Source organism: Salmo salar, chromosome 02 (genome assembly GCF_965601325.2).
Source record: "Salmo salar chromosome 02, fSalSal1, whole genome shotgun sequence".
In the NCBI taxonomy this organism is placed as follows: domain Eukaryota; kingdom Metazoa; phylum Chordata; class Actinopteri; order Salmoniformes; family Salmonidae; genus Salmo; species Salmo salar.
This window is the reverse complement of record NC_138292.1, coordinates 66,368,253-66,394,963: the sequence shown is the minus strand read 5'-3', so window position 1 is coordinate 66,394,963 and position 26,711 is coordinate 66,368,253. Positions and strand designations below refer to the sequence as shown.

The following is a 26,711-nucleotide window of genomic DNA, read 5'->3' as shown; positions in this document are numbered from 1 at the left end:
AATGAAGAAGACACATTTCAGTTGAATGCATTGTTGTGCAACTGACTAGGTATCCCCTTTCCCTTATGGTTGACATATCTAGAGTAATCACGTGTAGATAAAAGATAATCTGCTGGCGTTTGAATTTATTTCAGCGATGACCCCACACACATATGAGTATCCTCAAATGCCTCTGAGTGTCACCCATTGTCACTATTTGTTTCTATTTAATAATAATGAATTCCTCCTCCAGAAACGTCTACTGAAGGAGCGGCAGAAGCTGCTAGAGAAGATAGAGGAGAAGCAGAAGGAGCTGCAGGAGACTGAGCCCAAGTTCAACACTGTGAAGGAGAGGGAGGAGAGGGGCATCGCCAGGTCTGTAGGAAAACCCTACACTGCTCAAGGCTCAACAATGAATTAATAATTTAATAGACATCTTTTTAATGTATTAGTAAAAGGATATTTACTCATTTTTTCCCCCATGTAATGTTAGTTACACCTGATGTTGCTGAAAATTAGAATGTGGTAGAAGTCAGTAAGAATGATCCACTAGAAGGTGAATGAAGTTGGTACTCTTGTAATCCTCATTGGTGATAGACTGGAGTGTGTCCAACATGGCACCTTATTGGTAGGCCACTAAATAAGGAATAAGCCCCCCTTTCAGATATTTTTTCTGAACTTCCCCATGTACCTTTTAACACCTCCTGTCATCCGTCGCTCCACCCAGACTGGCCCAGGCCACCCAGGAGAGAACAGACCTGTACGCCAAGCAGGGCCGTGGCAGCCAGTTTACTTCTAAAGAGGAGAGGGACAAGTGGATCAAGAAGGAACTCAAGTCCCTAGACCAGGCCATCAATGACAAGAAGAGGCAGATTGCTGCCATCCATAAAGACCTGGAGGACACTGAGACCAACAAGGAGAAGAACCTGGAACAGTATAGTGTATGGAACCTAACTCATGACTCATTATGCTATAGTTCAATTGGAACTATCATGGTTGATTATAATGCCTTATAAGAATGATTTTGTTTAAATAGAATGTTCGATTCTGTTCTAGATTTCCCTCTATTCTATAATTCTTGGGATCAAGTTTCTATCTGACTGGTCTGTTTTCCCCTGTAGAAACTGGACCAGGACCTGAATGAGGTGAAGACCAGGGTGGAAGAGCTGGACAAGAAATACTACGAAGTCAAGAATAAGAAGGACGAGCTGCAGAGCGAGAGAAAGTAAGATCATGATCCATATCTTAATCATTTGTTTTGCTCCATCTTGTTTCTTGGGTTGAGTCATTGCACTGTTAGGCAAAGATATTGATTTGAACCTGTAAATCTTTACTTCGCCATCTCGCTTTTCTTTCTTCTTTACTGCTTTTTGGTCAATGTTCGTTGAGTCATCATTTGCGCTTTTATATATTGATTCTAACTTATAAATCGTAACTTTCTTTGCTCTTTTGTTTTTTTGTTTTTTTTACTCTTTCCTCATTGAGTCATGGTTTGCACTTTAAATATTTATTTACTTAGAAAATATGTATTTACTTTGTCTGGAATGCAAGACCCCAGGTCCCTTGTGGCTCAGTTGGTAGAGCATGGTGTTTGCAACGCCAGGGTTGTGGGTTTGATTCCCACGGGAGACCAGTACGGAGAAAACATTTATGAAATGTATGCATTCACTACTGTAAGTCGCTCTGGATAAGAGCGTCTGCTAAAATGACTAAAATGTAAAATGTATGACGAAGGCCTATTAGCCCTGATTCGACCTCCACCGTGTTAACCTCTATGGGCTAGGTGGGACGCTAGCGTGCCACCCGTGGTGCACTCCATCAACAGCAGGTGCATTTCAAGAGCGGCAAATTTGAATCCAAATAAATGTCAAAATTCAAATTTTTCAAAAATACAACTATTTTACACCATTTGAAAGATAAACATCTCCTTAATCTAACCACGTTTTACGATGTCAAAAAGGTTTTACGGCGAAAGCATAAATTTAGAGTATGTTAGGACAGTACATTTACAAGAGTTGTGTGTAATGTTTTGTCAAGTCAAAGACAGGGTCACCAAAACCATAAAACCAGCTAAAATGATGCACTAACCTTTTACAATCTCCATCAGATGACACTCCTAGGACATTATGTTAGACAATGCATGCATTTTTAGTTCTATCAAGTTCATATTTATATCCAAAAACAGCGTTTTACTATGGCATTGATGTTGAGGAAATCGTTTCCCTCCAATAACCGGCAGTCAAGTCAGCGTCACAAATTAAATAATTAAAATTAGAAAACATTGGTAAAATATTATATTGTCATTTAAAGAATTATAGATTTACATCTCTTGAACGCAATCAACTTGCCAGATTTAAAAATAACCTTACTGGGAAATCACACTTTGCAATAATCTGAGCACTGCGCCCAGAAAAATACGCGTTGCGATACAGACTAGACGTCATGTTGGGGAGATCTAAAATCGAAAATACTATGTAAATAATCCATTACCTTTGATTCTCTTCATCAGATGTCACTTCCAGGTATCACAGGTCCATAACGAATGTAGTTTTGTTCAAAAAAGCTCATCATTTATGTCCAAAAATCTCCGTCTTGTTCGCACATGATCTAAGCCAGCCGGACTTCTCGTCATGAACGAGGGGAAAAAATATATTTCCGTTCGTTCAAACATGTCAAACGTTGTATAGCATAAATCATTAGGGCCTTTTTTAACCAGAACATGAGGTTGGATGGTTGTTCCCCCTTAACGTCTCAGGGCTACGTGGGACGCTACCGTCCCACCCATGGTTCACACTATTCAACAGCCAGTGAAAAATCAGAGCGCCAAATTCAAAACAACAAAATGTCATAATTCAAAGTTCTCAAACATACAACTATTTTACACAATTTTAAAGATACACCTCTCCTTAATCCAACCACATTGTCCGATTTCAAAAAGGCTTTACGGCGAAAGCATAAAGTTAGATTATGTTAGGACAGTGCCAACACAAGAAAAACCACACAGCCATTTTCCAAGCAGGAGTGGGGTCACAAAAAAACATAAATACAGCTAACATTCAGCACTAACCTTTGACGATCTTCATCAGATGACACTCCTAGGACTCAATGTTACACAATACATGTATGTTTTGTTCGATAAAGTTCATATTTATATAAAAAAAAAAAACATTTTACATTGGCGCGTGATGTTCAGAAAATATTTTCCCTCCAAAACTGCAGATGAATCAGCACAACAATTTACAAAAATACTCATCATAAACGTTGATAAAATATTAAACTGTTATTCAAAGAATTATAGATAAACATCTCCTGAATGCAACCGCTGTGACAGATTTCAAAAAAGCTTCACGGGGAAAGAACACTTTGCAATAATCTGAGTACGGCGCTCAGAAAAATACAACAGGCAATACAGATACCCGCCATTTTGGAGTCATCTAAAATCATAAATAGCATTATAAATATTCACTTACCTTTGATGATCTTCATCAGAAGGCACTTCCAGGAATCCCAGGTCCACAATAAATGTTGTTTTGTTCAATAAAGTCCATTATTTATGTCCAAATACCTACTTGTTGTTAGCGCGTTCAGTAAGCTACTCCAAATGTAGGAAGCGAGCCCAAAATTTCACGACGAAAAGTCTAAAAAAGTTATATTTACGTTCGTTGAAACATGTCAAACGTTGTATAGCATCAATCTTTAGGGCCTTTTTAACTTCTCTAGGGCCGGCGGGACGAAATCGTCCCACCTACGTAACAGCCAGTGGAATCCTGTGGCGCGTTATTCAAATACCTTAGAAATGCTATTACTTCAATTTCTCAAACATATGACTATTTTACACCATTTTAAAGACAAGACTCTCGTTAATCTAACCACACTGTCCGATTTCAAAAAGGCTTTACAACGAAAGCAAAACATTAGATTATGTCAGCAGAGTACCCAGCCAGAAATAATCAGACACCCATTTTTCAAGCTAGCATATAATGTCACAAAAACGCAGAAGACAGCTAAATGCAGCACTAACCTTTGATGATCTTCATCAGATGACACACCTATGACATTATGTTATACAATACATGCATGTTTTGTTCAATCAAGTTCATATTTATATCAAAAACCAGCTTTTTACATTAGCATGTGACGTTCAGAACTAGCATACCCCCCGCAAACCTCCGGTGAATTTACTAAATTACTCACAATAAACGTTCACAAAAAGCATAACAATTATTTGAAGAATTATAGATACAGAACTCCTCTATGCACTCGATATGTCCGATTTTAAAATAGCTTTTCGGTGAAAGCACATTTTGCAATATTCTAAGTAGATAGCCCGGCATCACAGGGCTAGCTATTTAGACACCCAGCAAGTTTAGCACTCACCAAAGTCAGATTTACTATAAGAAAAATGTTATTACCTTTGGTGTTCTTCGTCAGAATGCACTCCCAGGACTTCTACTTCAATAACAAATGTTGGTTTGGTCCCAAATAATCCATAGTTATATCCAAATAGCGGCGTTTTGTTCGTGCGTTCAAGACACTATCCGAAAGGGTAAATAAGGGTTACGAGCATGGCGCATTTCGTGACAAAAAAATTCTAAATATTCCATTATCGTACTTTGAAGCATGTCAACCGCTGTTTAAAATCAATTTTTATGCCATTTTTCTTGTAAAAAAGCGATAATATTCCGACCGGGAATCTGCATTTAGGTAAACAGACGAAAGAAAATAAAGCATGGGGTCGACTCGGGCACGCGCCTAAGCCCATAGTACTCTGATCGGCCACTTGCCAAAAGCGATAATGTGTTTCAGCCAGAGGCTGCCTCGATATCGTTCAGCTTTTTCCCAGGCTCTGAGAGCCTATGGGAGCCGTAGGAAGTGTCACGTTACAGCAAAGATCCTCAGTCTTCAATAAAAAGAGCCAAGATGAAGAACAACTTGTCAGACAGGCCACTTCCCATATAGAATCCTCTCAGGTTTTTGCCTGCCATATGAGTTCTGTTATACTCACAGACACCATTCAAACAGTTTTAGAAACTTTAGGGTGTTTTCTATCCAAAGCCAATAATTATATGCATATTCTAGTTACTGGGCAGGAGTAGTAACCAGATTAAATCGGGTACGTTTTTTTTATCCGGCCGTGTCAATAATGCCCTCTACCCCCAACAGGTTAACATAAAACTTCAATAATATTCCAACCTGACGATTCCAATGTCTTGAAAAACGTTATGGAACACAGCTACCTCATCACGTGAACGCGTGCCACAAAACTCATGTCATTTTCTGAGTCACCAACTTCTCGGCCTTCTTGTTCGCTCTGTGTTCACCGCAAAAGCCTGCAACTAGGTTCTAAAGACTGTTGACATCTAGTGGAAGCCTTAGGAAGTGCAAAATGAACCCTAAGTCACTGTGTGTTCGATAGGCAATGACTTGAAAAGACTACAAGCATCAGATTTCCCACTTCCTGGTTGGATTTTTCTCAGGTTTTTGCCTGCCATAGGAGTTCTGTTATACTCACAGACATCATTCAAACAGTTTTAGAAACTTCAGAGTGTTCTAACCAAATCTACTAATAATATGCAAATATTTGACTCTGGGCCCGAGTATTAGGCAGTTTACTCTGGGCACGTTTTTCATCCGAAATCGAAAATACTGCCCCCTATACCTTGACAGGTTAAGACTTTCATTCATCTTCCGCCTGGCAACCTTTATTTCCTTACCAGACTATGGTCTGCTCTGCTGTGAATGTCAGCATGCCTTTCCCCTCTCCTCTCCTCAACAATGGAGGGGTATTTATAACACTGTGAGATGGATGTTGGACGCTGCCTGGAGCTTTGCACTGTGTGCTGTAGAGAAGGGCCTTGAGATACTGAGTTGTGTAAGGAGGAGGGAGAAGACCAGAGACGATGAATATGACATATGGGTCATTAAAGTTTACAATAGAGCTGCTCTCAAAATTAAGGCATTTTCCTGGAAGTGATTCAACAAAATTAGCATTTACAATATTTGCCCTGGCTGCATAATTTCGTACAATGTCTTTTGGACTGAATGACAAGTTAATGCATTAAACTAGCAGTGTGTTTGTCTGTGCGCCTCCAACAGCTATCTGTGGCGGGAGGAGAACGCTGAGCAGCAGGCCCTGGCAGCCAAACGAGAGGAGCTGGAGAAGAAACAACAGCTCCTTAGAGCAGCCACCGGCAAGGTCAGTGTGACTTCCTACCCAACGAAACACACACACACACACTCGCCCCTTAGCATGCATCATCATATCATGCATATCATCATACTGCCACCGGCAGGTCAAAATAACCCCCCCATGGCGTTAGATTGACCTATGAGTCATATTAATTATAGAAGACCCACCTTCACCTCTACATGAATGTCTATGTAATCCATATCATCCTACTAGCCTTATGCTAAACCATGTGTGGTAGTTCCATTTATCTATGAATCAATGCCAGATTAGAAAGGACACACACCTTCCCTTTACACGTGATCATACTAGCCATGTGGTAAATCTTCTGAGGCAATCATAGATTACGAAGGTCACACCTTTACACGCACCCATCCATTTATATACTCCCTGCCCCACGGCCAAGGAGAAAGACTACACACACCTTCACACGGACACTCATTTCCACATATTTACTGTTTACTACCAGTCATGTCATGGGCCTGGTGTTACAGATGTATTATTAAGTCCACACCATGAAATAAAGGCTACACACACACGCCTTCGCACTACCTACTCAACCGACGTCGATGGCTCGGCTTTAGCAACGATGAGTCACTGATGAAAGCAATCCCACCTGAACACTGAAGACTCACTTTGTGACTCCATTATTGGGGAAAGAGAGAGGGGTAGTGATTTTGTGACTCAACCAATTATTAGGGAAAGAAATTGCGTAGAGGTAAAGACACTCTAACAAAGAATCAGCCCACCCCTTTCTCCCCACTCTCCTAGAAATCTACAGTGTGTGTCTATGACTCAGCTGCTTATTACTTTTTCAGTCACACTAATCAGTCCTTTCTTCAATCAAAATCTCCTCAAAATGACGTTCTATCAAAATTCCAGATGGTTAACTTGGTGATTGCCGTCTTTACTTTGCTTGAGTGGTCTGGTCGAAGCTGCCTTATACCCGGGACGTCACAGAGAGTACTTATCTTTTGGACTACAAAATGTGGAGAATCACTATTTTCACCTACGTAGACTAGGGATGGGCACTATTATTATAAATATCGAAACGGACGTTAATTTTCAATGACTTCCGAGAGTACATACAAAGACAGACCATGACATTTTAATAAAACAACAGTTTGATCGTTTTTATGACTGGGCCCCATAACAAACAGAAAAAGAGGTGCCGGTAGCCTACACACTTTTCACGCATGTGGCTTATTGTGGGTCAGTCAAAGCTTCACTACCATCAAAGGCTCCATGTGTAGCAAGTGAAGTGGGAGATTTCTAATCAATGCTAAATGGACTTAGAATTACGGAATTAAATTGGCTAAATTATGAGGATTAGGCTACAATGAGCAACCAACAGGTAGGCTGTTTTAATATCAATTGAGTTGTAGACAAGGACGTGGGGATCAAAACAAGTGCTTTCTTTAAAACGAATCTATTTCAATTGTCCGAATATCTGGGAAAAAATGCCCATCCCCAATGAAGACGCTTGTATGACGCCACAGATAAATATGCATTTAAAAAGTGTTGAAATGTTAAGGTAAATCTTGCTGTTTTTGTCCCCACTAGGCCATTCTGAACGGTATTGACAGCATCAACAAGGTGCTGGAGCATTTCCGCAGAAAGGGGATCAACCAGCACGTCATCAACGGTTACCATGGCATCGTCATGAACAACTTTGAGTGTGAGCCCGCCTTCTACACCTGTGTGGAGGTCACTGCGGGAACCAGGTGAGTGACAGGCTCTTTTTCAATCGTTTTTTTTTTTGTATACCTTGGGTCGTTTCTTTTCTCCTGGATTGGAGAACACATTGGAGGAGAAGATCTGAGTTTCTTCCTCTCTGACCTCCGGTGTGTTTTGAGAAGGAGACGGGGAGAGGGGACACGGTGAATCGTGGAAAGACCATTGAGAAAGCCAGAGAGAAGCTTGTTTCCTCAATGTAAAAGTAACTGTTACTCAAATTTGTCAGCTCATACTCCTTCATGTCCCCCTCCCGACTAGGTTGTTCTACCACATAGTGGAGACAGATGAGGTGAGCACCAAGATCCTGACGGAGTTCAACAAGATGAACCTGCCTGGAGAGGTCACCTTCCTGCCCCTCAGCAAGCTGGATGTCAGGGACACCGCCTACCCTGAGACCAACGTAAGGGAATATTCTTGAATGGAATCGTCCTAAAAGTGTAACCAAGCAAAAAAATGAAACATACCTCAAATACTGTACTATGTATTTGACCCAGGCCTGCTATGACTTAGGGTCGTCAAAGATTGTTAAACTGACCTATATTTCTTCTCTCTCTCCTTTAGGATGCCATCCCCATGATCAGCAAGCTGCGCTACAGCCAGCAGTTTGACAAGGCCTTCAAGCACGTGTTTGGAAAGACCCTGATCTGTCGTAGCATGGAGGTGTCCACTCAGCTGGCCAGGGCATTCACCATGGACTGTATAACTCTGGAGGGTAGGTGACGACTTACGTGATCAAGATGACAATTAATGTACATGACACGAATTCTTGTCTGCCTTTTACAGTCTATGTTCAAGTAACTAGAGGTTTCTTAGTGTAGATTTTGAAGTGTTTCGGCTTTTGTTGTTGTGTTTGTGAGTTGAGATCACAGGTGTTTTTCTGTTGCAGAGGTGACCAGCACAGTACCATACCAGTTAGTGTGCTGTGGGACAGTTTAGTTATTTTAATTGTAATTTAATTCGTTATTTTTCTGGTGTGTAATTTTGTTATTTATATATATTTTTTGTAATTGTTTTGTTTTGTTACTGTGTCTCTCAGGTGACCAGGTGTCCCACCGCGGGGCGCTGACAGGGGGTTACTATGACACCAGGAAGTCACGTCTGGAGCTGCAGAAGGACATGAGGAAGGCTGAGGAGGAGCTGGGAGAGCTGGAGGCCAAACTCAATGAGAACCTCCGCAGGAACATCGAACATATCTTTTAACTCCATTGCTGGTTTGTTGGTTCATTCATTCACACAGATCTTCCTAGTCCTCTAAATTAAAGACCCAAACTGATTTTTTTGTAGGGCCCTATAAAATTAGATTGTTTTTGTCTGATTTCCGTTTTGTTTCTACCCAAATTCCGTTTTCTCCATTTTGTTTTTCCAGGTTTCTGTTTTCCCCTGTTTCTTAAAAAAAAAAAAAGGGAAAAGCAACTTAATTGGAAACGTGTATTTTTGGATGTAGTTACCCTTTTCGTTCTAGTGCACACCAAGCACTTGGCTGTTGTTTAAATCAAATCAAATTTTATTAGTCACATGTGCCGAATACAGCAGGTGTAGACCTTACAGTGAAATGCTTACTTACGAGCCCCTAACAAACAACGCTTTAAGAAGTACAAAAAAATAATAACAATATATACAGGGGGGGTTCCCGTACAGAGTCAATGTGCAGGGGCACCGGTTAGTTGAGGTAGTATGTACATGTAGGTAGTTAATTTGTGTTTTTGTAGTGCACGTGATGGTAGAGATTGCAAAACGCATACTGATGCAAATAACCATATCAATCTGCCAGGTAAGCATAGGCTACTTTGTAGTTAACATTTAAATGAAAAGGTTTTCGGGAAAGCCTTTCCATCTAACAGAAGACACTCATTAGCGTCATCGCAAATGGCTACACAAGGTGGTAGACAAGCAGTTTTAGGAAATACGAATAACTTATGCATTCTGTTAATTTATTATGATAAACTTGGGCAAATTAATATTCAATACATTTAGTTGATTCCCTACTAAATTCAATGCGTTTTTTTTTATATTGTTGAATTCCGTTTTAATGTCTGGATTCCATGATTCTGTCCGCATTTTCCGCATCGGGGATTTTATAGGCACTGTTTTTGTTTCTGATTAGTCAGGAATACAGGCACGTATTGATCTGACCCATTTACCATGGTCCTGTCTCAGTCTAGCTTGTTGTACACTAACTCAACTCCCTACCCTACAGTGGACCTGAAGTGAGTCAGACACCAGAGATACTAATATGCCATTTTAGTCCTAAATACAAGGGCTCAGTCAGTGATGGTGTGTTGTCCTTAGGTAAGCTTGCCATTAGGGAGATGCCTGCCTGTTTTATTTTAAATCAGTCTTTAAAGGGGCAATCTGTAGTTGCTACATCATTTTTTGACTTATTAATTATGATATGGACCCATTGATTCTTGAAGAATCAAATTTAGAAATGCCTGATGAGCTTAGTTCAGCTGTCATACCCCATCATACCCCAAAATATATAAGCTTGTTTTACGCCAATGTTTGTAAACAAAGTAAATGTAAACAAACACTATATAGACTCAAAACATGGTTAAAACTATAATTTTTATATCATGGGTGGTCAGTCCTATGAATTTGAGAGCGGTTACATTTCTCCAGCCCTTTCCCTCAGCTTTTAACCCAAACGGGCAGGGAGTCCAATTTTTATTGTTTAAATTGCTGATGGCCACTTCAATTGTATGGAAAACGAAATATCTAGTTTTGGATGATTTGAGTTTAACCAATACAATGTTACATGCTTTGAGCCTCTCCAAAGTGTGTTATAAATCCCAAAAACCAACCAATCAATCAATTGAACAATGATATCCATCATGTATGAAGTATGTTCCGTAACCCTCCCCTGTATGTATCAACAATGAGATCTATAGGTTATATAGGTCCTATTTGTGTATAAAGTATGTTCCTTAACCCTGCATCACGTATCAACAATGAGATCGACCAGCTGATGAACCAGATGCAGCAGATTGAGACCCAGCAGAGGAAGTTCAAGGCTTCCAGAGACTCCATCCTGTCTGAGATGAAGATGCTCAAGGAGAAGAGGCAGCAGTCCGAGAAGACGTTCATGCCGAAGGTGAGGTTGATTTGGACTTCAATGTGTCTCTTGGTTTCTATTGGGCCCTATTCAAGGGAATCATGAATAAAATGTAGTCGTAGTTGACTGAATCAGACCTTGATCCAGTTCAGCGTTATGACAAAAAATGTCAGATTGTTTTGAGATTCAGAAAAGTACCGTGCACATCCAGGAGGATGATGAGAAGGGTGTATTTTTATACCCTACAAATGTCAGTATTATGCTACCATGACAAGCACCCCGCCTTTTTACATTTGTGAGAATGCAGCAGTCTGAGAAGACATTCATGCCTAAGGTAGCCTACAGTTATATAGCTAACTGTATGATTGTTGGTGTCTTCTTCTGTCTAGACTTCTTGAATTATCTTGAACATGTAGTCCACCAGTTGAATACATGAACACATTGCTGCACTGTACTAGCATAAACTGTGCCTGCTGCTTGCAAACCAAATGTCATCTTTTGGGTATTGATAAAGTAATTTCAACCCATTCAATCTCTCCTCACAGCAACGCTCTCTCCAGTCTCTAGAGGCCAGTCTCCATTCCATGGTGTCTACCCTGTAACTCTTCCTCTCTTCAACTATCTCTCCTCTGTTCTCTCCTCACAGCAACGTTCACTGCAGTCTCTAGAGGCCAGTCTCCATGCCATGGAGTCCACCAGGGAGTCTCTGAAGGCTGAGCTGGGGACAGACCTGCTCTCTCAGCTCAGTCTGGAGGACCAGAGACGTGTGGATGACCTCAACGACGAGATCAGACAGCTGCAGCAGGTAAGGAGACAGTTAATGAAAGACTACAGGGGGAATAAGTTTAAACAGGGCACTGTGTGTGGTTGTATGTGGTGTTTGAACGCTAGCGTCCCACCTGCGGGACACAGCCAGTGAAATATCAGGGCGGCAAATTCAAAACAACAACAATGTCACAATTCAACTTTCTCAAACATACAACTATTTTACACCATTTTAAAGATACACTTCTCCTTGATGTAACCACATTGTCCGATTTTCAAAAAGGCTTTACAGCGAAAGCAAAACATTAGATTATGTTAGGAGAGTACATAGACAAAAATAATCACACAGCCATTTTCCAAGCAAGGACATGTGTCAATAAAACCCAAAACACAACTAAATGAAGCACTAACCTTTGACGATCTTCATCAGATGACACTCCTAGGACATTATGTTACGCAATACATGTATGTTTTGTTCGATAAAGTTCATATTTATATCCAAAAACAGCATTTTACATTGGCGCGTGATGTTCAGAAAATGTATTCCCACCAAAGACATCCGGTGAATTTACAGAAATACTCATCATAAACGTTGACAAAATACATAACAATTATTTTAAGAATTATAGATACAGTACTCCTTTATGCAACCGCTGTGTCAGATTTTAAAATAGCTTTACGGAGAAAGCACATTTTTCAATATTCTGAGTACATAGCTCGCCATCACAGCAAGCTATACAGACACCCGCCAAGTTCGGGGTCACCTAAACTCAGAATTAGTATTATAAATATTCTCTTACCTCTGCTGATCTTCGTCAGAATGCACTCCCAGGACTGCTACTTCCACAAGAAATGTTGTTTTTGTTCGAAATAATCCATATTTATGTCCAAATACCTCCGTTTTGTTCGTGCGTACAGATCACTTATCCAAAGGCATAACGCGTGAGCGCGGTACCAGAGACGAAAAGTCAAAATGTTCCATTACCATACTTGGAAGCATGTCAAACGCTGTTTAAAATCAATCTTTATGTAATTTTTTACGTAAAATTGCGATAATATTTCAACCGGACAATAGCGTATTCATTCATGGAGAAAAAGAAGGAACAGCGCGCTCGTGGGACCGCGCATATCCAATCCCTTTGTCCACAGGCAGTCCACTGATTGACTGAGCTCCCATTATCTGCCCAGTGACAGGAGAATGCTGAAAGAACTTTCTGAAGGCTGTTGACAGCCAATGGAAGCCTTAGGAAGTGCAACGTGACCCCACAGAAACTGTAGTTTCGATAGAGAATCAAAAGAAGAACTACAATTCTCAGACTTTACACTTCCTGGTTGGATTTTTCTCAGGTTTTTGCCTGCCATATGAGTTCTGTTATACACAGACACCATTCAAACAGTTTTAGAAACTTCAGCGTGTTTTCTATCCTAATCTACTAATAATATGCATATTCTAGTTTCTGGGCCAGAGTAGTAACCAGTTTAATTTGGGTACGTTTTTCATCCGGCCGTGAAAATACTGCCCCCTATCCTCAACAAGTTAACTTTTGCAGACAGCTCCTCATTTAAGTACGGGTTACATATATATGAGGGTTCTGACATTTTTATTTTCCATTTTAGTTCTCAGGGAACATATGTCTTTATAAAATGATTCCTCAAAATATGCTACATTTTCGATACCTGAAAACAAACTAGCAAACCCCTTCTCCCAATCCTTAAGAGCCTGTGTAATATCAGAGTTCAGCCCCCCCTCTTGGCATCTTTTCAAAGGTTTGATGAGTTCCACCAGAGCTCTACATGCCATTTCAGAACATAGAAAGTAATTTAGCACATGTATCTTCTTGCAATTAGGCCTATACGGGGTATGTATCTTCTGCCCCGAATGACGTAATACCTGGTTGAGAAAGTTTGTGGATATTGTCAAGAATACAGACAGTGAGTGAATGAATACCGGAAGTTCACTTGATTCTAATTTATCACCCTGTCCCTGATGAAAGAAGAAAATTAATGCTTATGATGCAGTCTATCACAGTGCCATCCGTTTTGTTACCAAATCACCTTATACCACCCACCACTGCGACCTGTATGCTCTAGTCGGCTGGCCCTCGCTACATATTCATCGCCAAACCCACTGGCTCCAGGTCATCTATAAGTCTATGCTAGGTAAAGCTCCGCCTTATCTCAGCTCACTGGTCACGATAACAACACCCACCCGTAGCACACGTTCCAGCACTGATCATCCCCAAAGCCAACACCACATTTGGCTGCCTTTCCTTCCAGTTCTCTGCTGCCAATGACTGGAACGAATTGCAAAAATCGCTGAAGCTGGAGACTTATATTTCCCTCACCAACTTTAAACATCAGCTATCTGAGCAGCTAACCGATCGCTGCAGCTGTACATAGTCCATCTGTAAATAGCCCACCCAATCTACCTACCTCATCCCCGTACTGTTTTTATTTACTTTTCTGCTCTTTTGCACACTAGTATCTCTACTTGCACATCATCATATGCTCATTTATCACTCCAGTGTTAATCTGCTAAATTGTAATTCTTCGCTACTATGGCCTATTTATTGCCTACCTCCTCATGCCTTTTGCACACACTGTATACAGACTTTCTTTTTTTCTACTGTTTATTGTGTTGTTGGCTTGTTTATTGTTTATTCCATGTGTAACTGTGTTGTTGTCTGTGTCACACTGCTTTGCTTTGTCTTGGCCAGGTCGCAGTTGTAAGTTAGGCTAGTTGAGAACAAGTTCTAACTGGTTAAATAAAGGTGAAATAAAAAAGAAATACTTTTTTTTTCACTGTCTTGTTCCTTCCGTTGTTATATCATACATGGATTGTTAACAGCTTTGTCTTTGCCTTTTTGATACAAACACCCTAAGACTCACAGTCGAGTTTTAAGTGGCCTCGATGAGTTTGAGCGCTAGCTAGCTGCTGTGGTGTGGGCACTGCATTCACACCCAACCACACAGACACACTACCAGCTGCTCACAATGACCACCTCAGTAGCCACCTCAGCCGGTCTATCTGCTAACGTTATGCAATCGTCCCCGATATAGAAATAGACTCATGTTCTGTACAGGAGTAGGTAGACGGGCTGTGACCCTCAGTCTCCTCTCCCTCGCTCTCTCTTTTTCTCCCCGCCTGCAGTTCTTTTCATTATTTTTTTTCTTCTCTAAATTCATTTTTCTTTCTTTCTTATGAAGGCTCATTTGTTTGGTGTGTGGGGGTGTACGCTCTTTTTCTCTCATCTATTCTATTACGAACAGAGGGAGTCTCTCTCTGAAATGTGTTCTGTATTTTGTTATGAAAGATGAGGACATGAATGTAGAACAACAATCATGATTGCTGTGTTTGTGTGTGATGTATTGTTGTACGAAAGGAGTAATTCATCAGGTTATCTTTGTGTGTAGGACAACAGGCAGCTGCTGAATGAGAGGATCAAGCTGGAGGGGATCATGACCAGGGTGGAGACGTACCTCAACGAGAACCTACGGAAACGCCTCGACCAAGTAGAACAGGTATGGTGTTACACAATGTGCAAAACTAAACCTAGAACAGGTCCGGTTCCACAGTAGAGGTACGGTTCCAGAATTTTCCAAACAGACACTAGAACCGGTCCGGTTCCAGAATGTCTAGATGGGAACCTAGAACAGGTAGAATTCCAGAATATCACAATAGCAACATTTTTTATTTTTTTTATTTTTTATTTAACCTTTAACATTTTTTAAGTCAGAATTGATTTCACAATGTCTTGTGACCCCACCCCAAATATTGACACAACCTTAAAATTGCTACATTAATATTTTTACATCTTCAAATAACCTTCAGTTCATTACATTTTAATCTCTTATCAAAATGAAAAGGAACCATTAAATAAATACAGAATAAAATGTAATTTTTCTAAATATCTTTCTCAAAAATGTTTGTATATTGTCCCATACAATAATCTGTACTCTTTATTTTTTGTTCCCGACTGAATACCACTCCTGTAGGAGATGTATGAGCTAGGAGAGACATAGGGAAGCGCTTGTGAATGTGTTTGTTACTCCTTATTAACTTCTTTCTCCATGTGATCCTGTAGGAGTTGAATGAGCTGAGAGAGACTGAGGGAGGCACCATGCTCACAGCCACCTCCTCAGAGCTGGAGGGAATCAACAAACGCATCAAAGATACACTGGCACGCTCAGAGGGTAGGTTTCACACACACACACAGACAGGCATTAGCAATAGAAAGAATGGAGCTCACAGGAAGTATTGTGTTGGTCTCTCTTGAACAGTAGTACGTTATTTGACCTGAATTGATGAAAACCTTCACACAATCCTCAATATCAATAAAGGTACAATTGTTACGTCTTCAAAGTGCCAACGTTTAAAAAAAAAAAATGGTATCTGTCCCTGTTCATCCCCCAGACCTGGACGTGTTGATCGACAAGGCGGAGATTGAGGTCAAGGACCACGCCAAGAGCATGGACCGCTGGAAGAATGTAGAGAAGGAACAGAACGACGCCATCAACCATGACACCAAGGAGTTGGAGAAGATGACCAACCGACAGGTCCGCCTTTTGAATCTCCAGCGATAGACTAGCATCCTGCCCAGTGGGTGTACAGAAACAGGAGATGGGCTCCTGCTCCTATGAGCCATTGTGGCTCGCACAAACCAAGGCTACTTACTGTACCTTATTAGGATGCCCATTGACTGGCGCCATGACAACCGCTAATCTTCCTGCGGTCCATACACATGACTAAAAATACATTAGACATAAGACTTGACAATTTATGGTGAAAGACGACAGTAGTAGACATTAAAAACATTTGATAAGCAGATATTAGAATAGTTTAAAATACCTGACAGGTAACACCTGTTATTGCTCCTTGTGTCTCTGATCATTGCTGATGCTGTGTGGAAATAAAGTACTGTTACTACTACAAAAACCATAATGCTACTGTTACTACTCCTACTACAGGGCATGCTGCTGAAGAAGAAAGAGGAGTGCATGAAGAAGATCAGGGAGCTGGGGTCCTTACCACAGGAGGCCTTCGAGAAGTACCAGACCCTCACGCTCAAACAGGTGAATTCTTTCACTCTCTCTCTCTCTCTCTCTCTCTCTCTCTCTCTAGGAGTATACACACACACTCCCTAGGGATAAACCTGCACAAATACTCTGAACACACACTCTATAGGTAAACACACTCTCTCTCTCTCTCTCTCTCTCTCTCTCTCTCTCTCTGGGCTCCCTGTCCTGTTTTTATCTTTCAGGACTTATTAGCAGCCAAAGCCAAACAGTCACGACGACAATTATCTCAGAGAGCCACCTCGACCGAGGGGCCAGGGCCTGGTCACATACACACAACTGAGACACCGCCCACCCACTCTCACACTTATGAAAGCAGCAGCCACCTCACTGTGACTCAGACACCTAGTTAGCCAGCTCCCGCCGCCAGACGTCCCTGGGCTCTCCGTGTGTGTCGAGTGGGCTGCTGGCTCATCTCTCATAAGTGTGTGTCTCCTTGACAAGACTAGAAATATCCCATACTTCATGAGGATGAAGGTTAGCTTCCTTAATCCTTCTCCCCAAGACATTGAGTCTTGATTAGCCGGCCAGGTCAGATAGTGAGAAGTGGATGAAGCCAAAGGATGATAGTCTACCTCTTATACAGCCTCTCTCTTTGATAGGTCTCTTGACTTGACATAGAAACTGAAGATTATTAATAGTTTTGAGTGTTTTGAAGGAATACGTGTCAGAGTTGGGATTATGGTTATTTCAACTCCTCTTCATACTCAAGAGATGATCATCAAGCTTTTCACTTGAAACGTGTATGTCTACAATACAGCATGTGTAGTAACGCGTTACCTTGCCTCTTCAACCAAATGTTCCTCCCCACAAGTTGTTCTGTAAGCTGAAGAAGTACGGCCACGTGAACAAGACATTTTTCATGTTACCCTAACTCTCTCTCTTTCCCTCCCTCCCTCTGTAGCTGTTCCGTAAGCTAGAGCAGTGCAACACAGAGCTGAAGAAGTACAGCCACGTGAACAAGAAGGCCCTGGACCAGTTTGTCAACTTCTCTGAGCAGAAGGAGAAGCTGATCAAGCGCCAGGACGAGCTGGAGCGAGGACACAAGTCCATCATGGAGCTCATGAACGTCCTGGAGCTCAGGAAGTATGAGGCCATCCAGCTCACATTCAAACAGGTACGTTGTCCTCAATGGGCAAGTACCCAACCTCTTCATTAGGTGACAGGTACGCTTCAACCCTTGTATCGTCTTCCCTGTGGCTCAGTTGGTAGAGCATGGTGTTTGCAACGCCAGCATGGTGTGTGCAACGCCAGGGTTGTGGGTTCGATTCCCACGGGGGGCCAGTACCAAAAAGAAAGGAAATGTATGTATTCACTACTGTAAGTCGCTCTGGATAAGAGCGTCTGCTAAATGACTAAAATGTAAATGTAAAAAAAAATGAATCAAAACCTCAATCAAGTCTGAAACTGGTACGCTTTCAACCTGATTTAGGTCTCTAACAGATAGACTGTGACACCTTCTGCACATACACCTGTACCTCTGAGCAAGGTCTCAATCAGAGACTTCAACCCCCCGAATAAGTCATTATCCTTCAACAGAAATGTTCATGATTTAACCATATGAACTCAAGTCCTCAAATGAAGGACACGGTTGTTGTTGACTTCTGTCAGCATGAGTTCAATCAATCACATTGCTGGATGGATAATAGTAGTTTTTACTTACAAGCTCTTTTCATTTTACAGTAATTATCTCTGTTCCAAAGTGACTAACCATATCATGACTAATTCCATCTTTCCTCTCCTCAGGTGTCTAAGAACTTCAGTGAGGTGTTCCAGAAGCTGGTTCCAGGGGGCAAGGCCACCCTGGTGATGAAAAAGGGTGACACGGAGGGGGGTCAGTCCCAGGACGAGGGGGAGGGGGGCACCGACAGCGAGAAGGGCTCAGGCTCTCAGAGCAGTGTGCCCTCTGTAGACCAGTTCACCGGAGTCGGCATCAGGGTAAGAGTGTTTGTGCGGGTGGGTGAGTGGACCGGTGTGTGTGTTTGAGAGTGAACCCGAGAACCACGAGAGAGATTTGTGATAAATAGTGAAAATGTCATATGTACTCCGAATAGCTTTTTTAAGATATATTTTTTTTCTCCCTATTTTACACAAAGTAATCAAAATCCCAGCATGGGCAAAACATGATTAGTTTCATTATTGACTGTATCACATTATCCTAGTTTGCTGTTGCTCATGTCACCTTTTCTTCCTAATATTGAAAAAAGGTAAGGTTCTGTCGTATTTCCAGGTTCATGTAGAACAGGGATGAGCAACCCTTTACCATTTTTTTTTTTAAAGAACTCAGTTGGGGTCTTAACCTAATGTTGGAAGGTAGAATACACAAGTTGAAATTTCAAAGTGTAGTTGAGCATCGTCTGTGTTTGCGCGCATCACCTTATACCTCAGTGGCATCACCTTCATGTGTGCGAGACTAGTCGAGTAGGCCATTGCTCAAGGAGAGAGACGGACATTGCAGCACCATGTAGGCCTAGCCTATAAAATATGAGAGAACGGACTAATAACTAGGTAGCCAATTCAAAACATATCTTGTACCCTCTAGTTAACTTTAGCTGTTAATAGCATGTGTTCATTTTTCTGGCATGACTCAAAACACATTCCACCGACACACACGAATAAGGCCATACAAAGTTGATTTACTTTTTTTGAACGATTCATATGATTCATTTAAAAGATTTTAACGACACTCACTATTCACTTTGCCTTTGTATTAGTTGGGATTCTGTTCAATCGCAGTGAATCAAAATAATAATTTGCAATTGGCGTTTATTTTGGATTATGTCCCTTCAACTTGTTTTGTAGATACTTTCAGTTGATTTGAACATTCAATGTTTGGGACATTGCAACTCAATAGATGCTAGTCTGCCTGCAAATAACCACTTATAAGATAAAATGACTAAACTCGAAAAGGTACATTTCCTGAAAAAGATTTGTGGGCTTGCTTCAACTGAATAAAAGGATTTGTAGCCTACCATAGCCATTTGATCTTTTGATATATTGAATGAGCAAATGATTTTAAAAGGCATAAAAAACGTATTTGGTTGTAATGTCGCAATGTTATACATCAAGGGTGGTCAACCATCCTCAAGGAGAGCTAACGGGTGTGCAGGCTTTTATTCCAGTCCCCCTCTAACAAACCACATTTTAGAAATGAGCTGCTCAACCAGACCTTGATAAACTGGCTCTGATGTGTTTGAGCAGGGTTGCACATCCATAGGCTCTCCAGACTGAGGGTTGACCACATGTGTTTTATACAGTTGCCTAAGTGCCTTGCACCACGACAGGCGATGTTACATGGGATCAGAGAGCAGTCTCCCAGTGTCGATTCCACATTACGCTTATTTTTTATACGTACATAGACGACAATTGTTGGTCATGAAAATTTGGTTAAAAGTCATGAAATTCAATATGTCAATGTGTATGTAGAAAGTATTCATACCCACATTTTGTTGTGTTATGTCCTGAATTCAAAATAGATAAACATTTAAATACATATCACCCATCTACACACAATGCCCCATAATGACATTGAAAACATGTTTTCAGATTTTTTAAACTAATTTATAGAACATTTTATACAGAAATATCTCATTTACATAAGTATTCACACCCCTGAGTCAATACATGTTACAATCATCTTTGGCAGTGATTACAGCTGTGAGTGTTTCTGGGTAAGTCTCTAAGAGCTTTGCACATCTGGATTGTACAATATTTTCCCATTATTCTTGTAAAAATTCTTCAAGCTCTGTCAAGTTGGTTTTTGGTCATTGCTAGACAGCCATTTTCAAGGTTTGCCATAGATTTTCAAGGTTTGCCATAAAAGCTGTATTAGTTTTGGTAAGCAACTCCAGTGTATATTTGGCCTTGTGTTTTTAGATTATTGTCCTGCTGAAAGGTTCATTTGTCTCTGTGTCTTTTGGAAAGCAGACTGAACCAGGTTTTCCTCTAGCTCCATTCCATTTATTTTTATCCTAAACTCCCTAGTCCTTGCCAACGACAAGCATACCCATTACATGATGCAGCCACCACCATGCTTGAAAATATGAAGAGTTGTACTCAGTGTTGTGTTGTTGGATTTGCCCCAAACATAACGCTTTGTATTCAGGACAAAGTTAATTTCTTTGCCACATTTTTTACAGTTTTACTTTAGTGCCTTATTGCAAACAGGATGCATGTTTTATTGTTTATTCTTACCTGCTTATTTTCACTCTGTCATTTAGATTAGTATTATGGAGTAACGACAATGTTGTTGATCCATCTTCAGTTTTCTATCACAGCCATTAAACTCTGTAAATGTTTTAAAGTCACCATTGGCCTCATGGTTTCCTTCCTCTCTGACAACTGAGTTAGGAAGGACGCCTGTATCTTTGTAGTGACTGGGTTTATTGATACACCATCCAAAGTGTCATTAATAACTTAACCAAGCTCAAAGGGATCCATTTTTACCCATCTACCAATGGGTGCCCTTTGCAAGGTATTTGTGGTTGAATCTGTGTTTTGAATTTCACTGCTCGACTGAGGGACCTTGCAGATAATTGTATGTGTCGGGTACAGAGATGAGGTAGTCATTTATGTTAAACACTATTATTGCACACATAGTGAGTCCATGCAACTTACTTGTTAAGCAAATGTTTACTACTTAACATGTTTAGGCTTGCCATAACAAAGGGGTTGAATACTTACTGACTCACGACATTTCAGCTTTTCATTTTTTATTAATTTAAAAAAACAAAATTCCACTTTGACATTATGGTGTATTATGTGTAGGCCAGTGATACAAAATCTCAATTGATTCCATTTTAAATTCAGGCAGTAACACAACAAAATGTGGAAACGGTCAAGGGGTGTGAATACTTTCCAAAGGCACTGTATGTGTATATCCTTTTCAATAATTTTCCACATTTCTTTCTCTGGTCTTGCCCCATCCAGGTGTCGTTCACGGGGAAGCAGGGGGAGATGAGGGAGATGCAGCAGCTCTCTGGAGGTCAGAAGTCCCTGGTGGCCCTGGCCCTCATCTTCGCCATCCAGAAGTGTGACCCCGCTCCTTTCTACCTGTTTGATGAGATTGACCAGGCCCTGGATGCACAGCACAGGAAGGCTGTCTCGGGTAATAACACCACTCGTATCAAATAAAGAGATTATATTTTAATAGCATATTTTAAACAACACAACCACTCACAGACTGCCTCCCTTGGATAAGAAGAGATGGAATAAGTGTGTTGAATTTACAGCTAGCCTTTCTGTCTTAATTTTCAATGGGTGGCAGGTAGCTTAGCAGTTAACAGTGTTGGGCCAGTAACTTAAAGGTCGCTGGTTCAAATCCCCGAGCCAAATCGGTCGATGTGCCCTTGAGCAAAGCACTTAACCCTAATTGCTCCTGTAAGTCGCTCTGGAGCGTCTGCTGAATGACAAATGTATCTGTAAAATACATTTTCTGACTTTAATAAGTCTGTTGAATTTACAGCTAGCCTTTCTGTCTTGATTTTCAATGTTCGGCCATCCACAACCCTTGCCTGACTGCCCGAACTTCTTTCTCCGGCAAAACGCTACGCCCATGGACGTTAGTTTCTTCTCCACAATTAGTCTGGATCTGAGTACCTCCCCGACGATTTCTAGAATGCAAACACGTTCTGATTGGTCCCAGAAACGGATGGGTTGGGCCAGAGCCAGAACACACTTGGGCAAAGCAGCAATTTGAAAATTCGTCATTGGCTTTGATACTCTTGATTGGTTAGAAATGATCCAATTGCTGATGACTTTGTTTTGTACAACACCCATCGTTTTGACGTCACCACAAACGGCTTAAATGATGGCAGTCTCAGACTGAAGTATGTAGAGCAGTGGAAGAATTCAGTTTGAGTCGTCAGGCAACCACAATCCTTCAACAAGCATGAAGAAATTTAAGCATTATAACATATCTATAAATATCTTATCCTTACCGGTGTGTAATGTGTGTTCCAGATATGATTGTAGAGCTGGCGGGCCATGCCCAGTTTATCACCACTACGTTCAGACCTGAGCTTCTGGAGTCAGCCGACAAGTTCTACGGAGTCAAGTTCAGAAACAAGGTGAAGTTACTTAAAAGTTTATACGTTGGTCCACATCGGTATGAATGCGTGGGTACTGGTTACTCACTCACTGGCTAGTTTTAGACTAGTTTAATAACCTCTGGCATTCAGAGACGTGAAAAGTATGTTTCATAAGATGGTTGTCTCAGTGGAACTCAGACACAGGCATTGGTCACTCACTGTGTGTGTTTTCAGGTGAGTCACATTGACGTGATCTCGGCAGAGCAGGCGAAAGACTTTGTGGAGGACGACACTACCCATGGTTAAGAATAATCAACTCTTCATCATCCACCTCCATAGTGCACTGCCTAACTCTGAGTCTTCAGTCCTCTCCACTCTGACAGAACTCAACCAGAACTCTATGGTCAGCCGTTATTGGAATCTATTCTCATTCTACCGTCAGAACTCCCTAGTCCATCATCTAGCGCTTAGTAGCTGCACCACTGTTCCCTCCTCTATGCAATCGTTATGACGACATCCATCGTCTTAGCGGCCGAGGAGGGAAAATAAAAGTTAATTTCGGTTTTTTTCTGGATTGTTTTTATTTTATTTTTAACAACGTTTTCAGGTGTTGATGTTTGAGATGAGGGTTGAATTTCAGTGCTGGCGCAGCCTTTGACCTCATTGTATGTAATGGAAAATTGAGAACTTTTCAGATTCAAATGCATGTTCTTTTTTTATTTGAAACTGTTGGTCTGTGCTGATGTTGTGCTGATGATTTGTCATCATAAATTGGTTGGTCACTTTGAATCTCAAACTGTGAGGTATAGTGAAAGACAGAAATAATAACCAGTTTGTCAGAATAATCTTCCATGTTTAAGATATGACGTATTATTTACTTGTTGTAACGTCGTTACCAGAAAAATGGTTTGAAACGTTCGGAATTTTTTTTTAATTCTTTCTTTTTGTTAACGGTGTCTTGGCATTCCCTGTTGTAGGTCATTATCTTGTAACCAGTTAGTTCTACACTGACTGCAGCATTTTAACTAGTTGTTCTCTCCCTGTTACTCTATTAGAAAACAATAAAAATTGTATAAGGACATTTCCTGAAGAGAAGTTGTGTGCATTTGTAGTGAAGTAAGTTGTAGTGTGACATGTGATCTGTGTAGCATTATACCACTGGGTGGCGCTAGGTCACAAACTTGTCACCTGAACCATACATCTGTCTGGTAACTACATGGACCGCGAATAAGATGAAGTTACACCACGAGCTGTAATGAGGGACCTATAATATACATAGTGAATGTCTAGAGTGGCACAGAGATTGATATCACCAAATGAGCCTACTGGTGTTTCATACTGGAAGACGTAATATCAGACATGGGGATCATATCAGTGAAGAGGCTAGCTACCAGAAACCCAGTTGAACATTCAATGGCCACCATTGAATGAATTTGAGAAAGAAACATGAGAAAGAAATTAGATTTCTACCAATGAGCCTGACAGTATTTCTGAAATTGGTTGATAAGATGTCAATCTGAAACAGTATGACTAGTCAGGAAGGTAATGAAACCCAGATTAACAGCTGATCAATGGCCCTAATTGAACCATTGAATGGATTTCAATCTGCCAAGTTGGACACCCAGAAGTTAATTGTGATCCTCTCGTCTCCTCACACTTTTTATTTTCTGTCTGATGAAATCCCCATGACCTAGGCTGTCTTGCCACTTACGGTCTCTCTGGGACCAGGGTAACCCAGTGCCCTGTTAGTGAATGTGAAAGGGTGTGACCCACCCTCAGACTGTGTGCCCAGAGTCAGCCAGACATCTGGGATAGATAGTCATCTGCTTAATGACCCTACTGACCGTGACTACAGTACACTGATTACTGACCTAACTGACCACCAGACTAGTCTCACACCCTGCCAACAGTACACCTCATACCCCTGTGCCCTGCCAGGCCCAAGCCATTAGCCAGGGAACAGGCAATACTCCATATTCTCTCACTGTCCCTAGTCAGCTGATCTGAACTCGGTATTTCATCCAAGTGTCAAGTAATTGCTGTCAGATGATCTGACATCTATCCAAGACTACCCAAGCAATGTTGCCCCTCTCTCTCGTCAGCTGAAATGAACTCAGACCCCCTCCTCTTCTTACCATCCATTCCCTCTGTCTCCTCCCGTTCTACTAAACGATATACAGTGGGGAGAACAAGTATTTGATACACTGCCGATTTTGCAGGTTTTCCTACTTACAAGGCATGTAGAGGTCTGTAATTTTTATCATAGGTACACTTCAACTGTGAGAGACGGAATCTAAAACAAAAATCCAGAAAATCACATTGTATGATTTTTAAGTAATTCATTTGCATTTTATTGCATGACATAAGTATTTGATCACCTACCAACCAGTAAGAATTCCGGCTCTCACAGACCTGTTAGTTTTTCTTTAAGAATCCCTCCTGTTCTCTACTCATTACCTGTATTAACTGCACCTGTTTGAACTCGTTACCTGTATAAAAGACACCTGTCGACACACTCAATCAAACAGACTCCAACCTCTCCACAATGGCCAAGACCAGAGAGCTGTGTAAGGACATCGGGGATAAAATTGTAGACCTGCACAAGGCTGGGGTGGGCTACAGGACAATAGGCAAGCAGCTTGGTGAGAAGGCAACAACTGTTGGCACAATTATTAGAAAATGGAAGAAGTTCAAGATGACGGTCAATCACCCTCGGTCTGGGGCTCCATGCAAGATCTCACCTCGTGGGGCATCAATGATCATGAGGAAGGTGAGGGATCAGCCCAGAACTACACTGCAGGACCTGGTCAATGACCTGAAGAGAGCTGGGACCACATTCTCAAAGAAAACCATTAGTAACACACTACGCCGTCATGGATTCAAATCCTGCAGCGCACGCAAGGTCCCCCTGCTCAAGCCAGCGCATGTCCAGGCCCGTCTGAAGTTTGCCAATGACCATCTGGATGATCCAGAGGAGGAATGGGAGAAGGTCATGTGGTCTGATGAGACAAAAATAGAGCTTTTTGGTCTAAACTCCACTCGCCGTGTTTGGAGGAAGAAGAAGGATGAGTACAACCCCAAGAACACCATCCCAACCGTGAAGCATGGAGGTGGAAACATCATTCTTTGGGGATGCTTTTCTGCAAAGGGGACAGGACGACTGCACCGTATTGAGGGGAGGATGGATGGGGCCATGTATCACGAGATCTTGGCCAACAACCTCCTTCCCTCAGTAAGAGCGTTGAAGATGGGTCGTGGATGGGTCTTCCAGCATGACAACGACCCAAAACACACAGCCAGGGCAACTAAGGAGTGGCTCCGTAAGAAGTATCTCAAGGTCCTGGAGTGGCCTAGCCAGTCTCCAGACCTGAACCCAATAGAAAATCTTTGGAGGGAGCTGAAAGTCCGTATTGCCCAGCGACAGCCGTGAAACCTGAAGGATCTGGAGAAGGTCTGTATGGAGGAGTGGGCCAAAATCCCTGCTGCAGTGTGTGCAAACCTGGTCAAGAACTACAGGAAACGTATGATCTCTGTAATTGCAAACAAAGGTTTCTGTACCAAATAAGTTCTGCTTTTCTGATGTATCAAATACTTATGTCATGCAATAAAATGCAAATTAATTACTTAAAAATCATACAATGTGATTTTCTGGATTTTTGTTTTAGATTCCGTCTCTCACAGTTGAAGTGTACCTATGATAAAAATTACAGACCTCTACATGCTTTGTAAGTAGGAAAACCTGCAAAATCGGCAGTGTATCAAATACTTGTTCTCCCCACTGTATCTATCATATTTAAATACAGTACTCCTTTCCTTCCCTCCACCCTCACCTCTACAGAACATATAAAATCAAGTTTCCAACCTCCCACTTCCTCTCTTCCTCCCC

The 26,711-nt window shown here is 41.4% G+C and overlaps 1 protein-coding gene across 1 annotated transcript in view; it reads left to right on the top strand.

Moving 5' to 3' along the window:
* Window positions 1–23,906, top strand: part of smc3 (structural maintenance of chromosomes 3) — a 28,669-nt gene extending 4,763 nt beyond the window's left edge. Inside the window, exons 12-30 of the mRNA XM_014180841.3 lie at window positions 233–354; window positions 707–920; window positions 1,101–1,204; window positions 6,076–6,175; window positions 7,730–7,890; window positions 8,162–8,303; window positions 8,465–8,615; window positions 8,940–9,092; window positions 10,843–10,994; window positions 11,602–11,760; window positions 15,135–15,242; window positions 15,806–15,914; window positions 16,135–16,277; window positions 16,689–16,793; window positions 17,701–17,913; window positions 18,543–18,734; window positions 21,726–21,903; window positions 22,758–22,864; window positions 23,060–23,906. Of these exons, the coding sequence (XP_014036316.1) occupies window positions 233–354; window positions 707–920; window positions 1,101–1,204; window positions 6,076–6,175; window positions 7,730–7,890; window positions 8,162–8,303; window positions 8,465–8,615; window positions 8,940–9,092; window positions 10,843–10,994; window positions 11,602–11,760; window positions 15,135–15,242; window positions 15,806–15,914; window positions 16,135–16,277; window positions 16,689–16,793; window positions 17,701–17,913; window positions 18,543–18,734; window positions 21,726–21,903; window positions 22,758–22,864; window positions 23,060–23,131 (2,685 nt within the window). The 3' untranslated portion in view covers window positions 23,132–23,906. The remainder of the gene's footprint in view (window positions 1–232; window positions 355–706; window positions 921–1,100; window positions 1,205–6,075; window positions 6,176–7,729; window positions 7,891–8,161; window positions 8,304–8,464; window positions 8,616–8,939; window positions 9,093–10,842; window positions 10,995–11,601; window positions 11,761–15,134; window positions 15,243–15,805; window positions 15,915–16,134; window positions 16,278–16,688; window positions 16,794–17,700; window positions 17,914–18,542; window positions 18,735–21,725; window positions 21,904–22,757; window positions 22,865–23,059) is intronic.
* The last annotated feature ends 2,805 nt before the right edge of the window (window positions 23,907–26,711 follow it).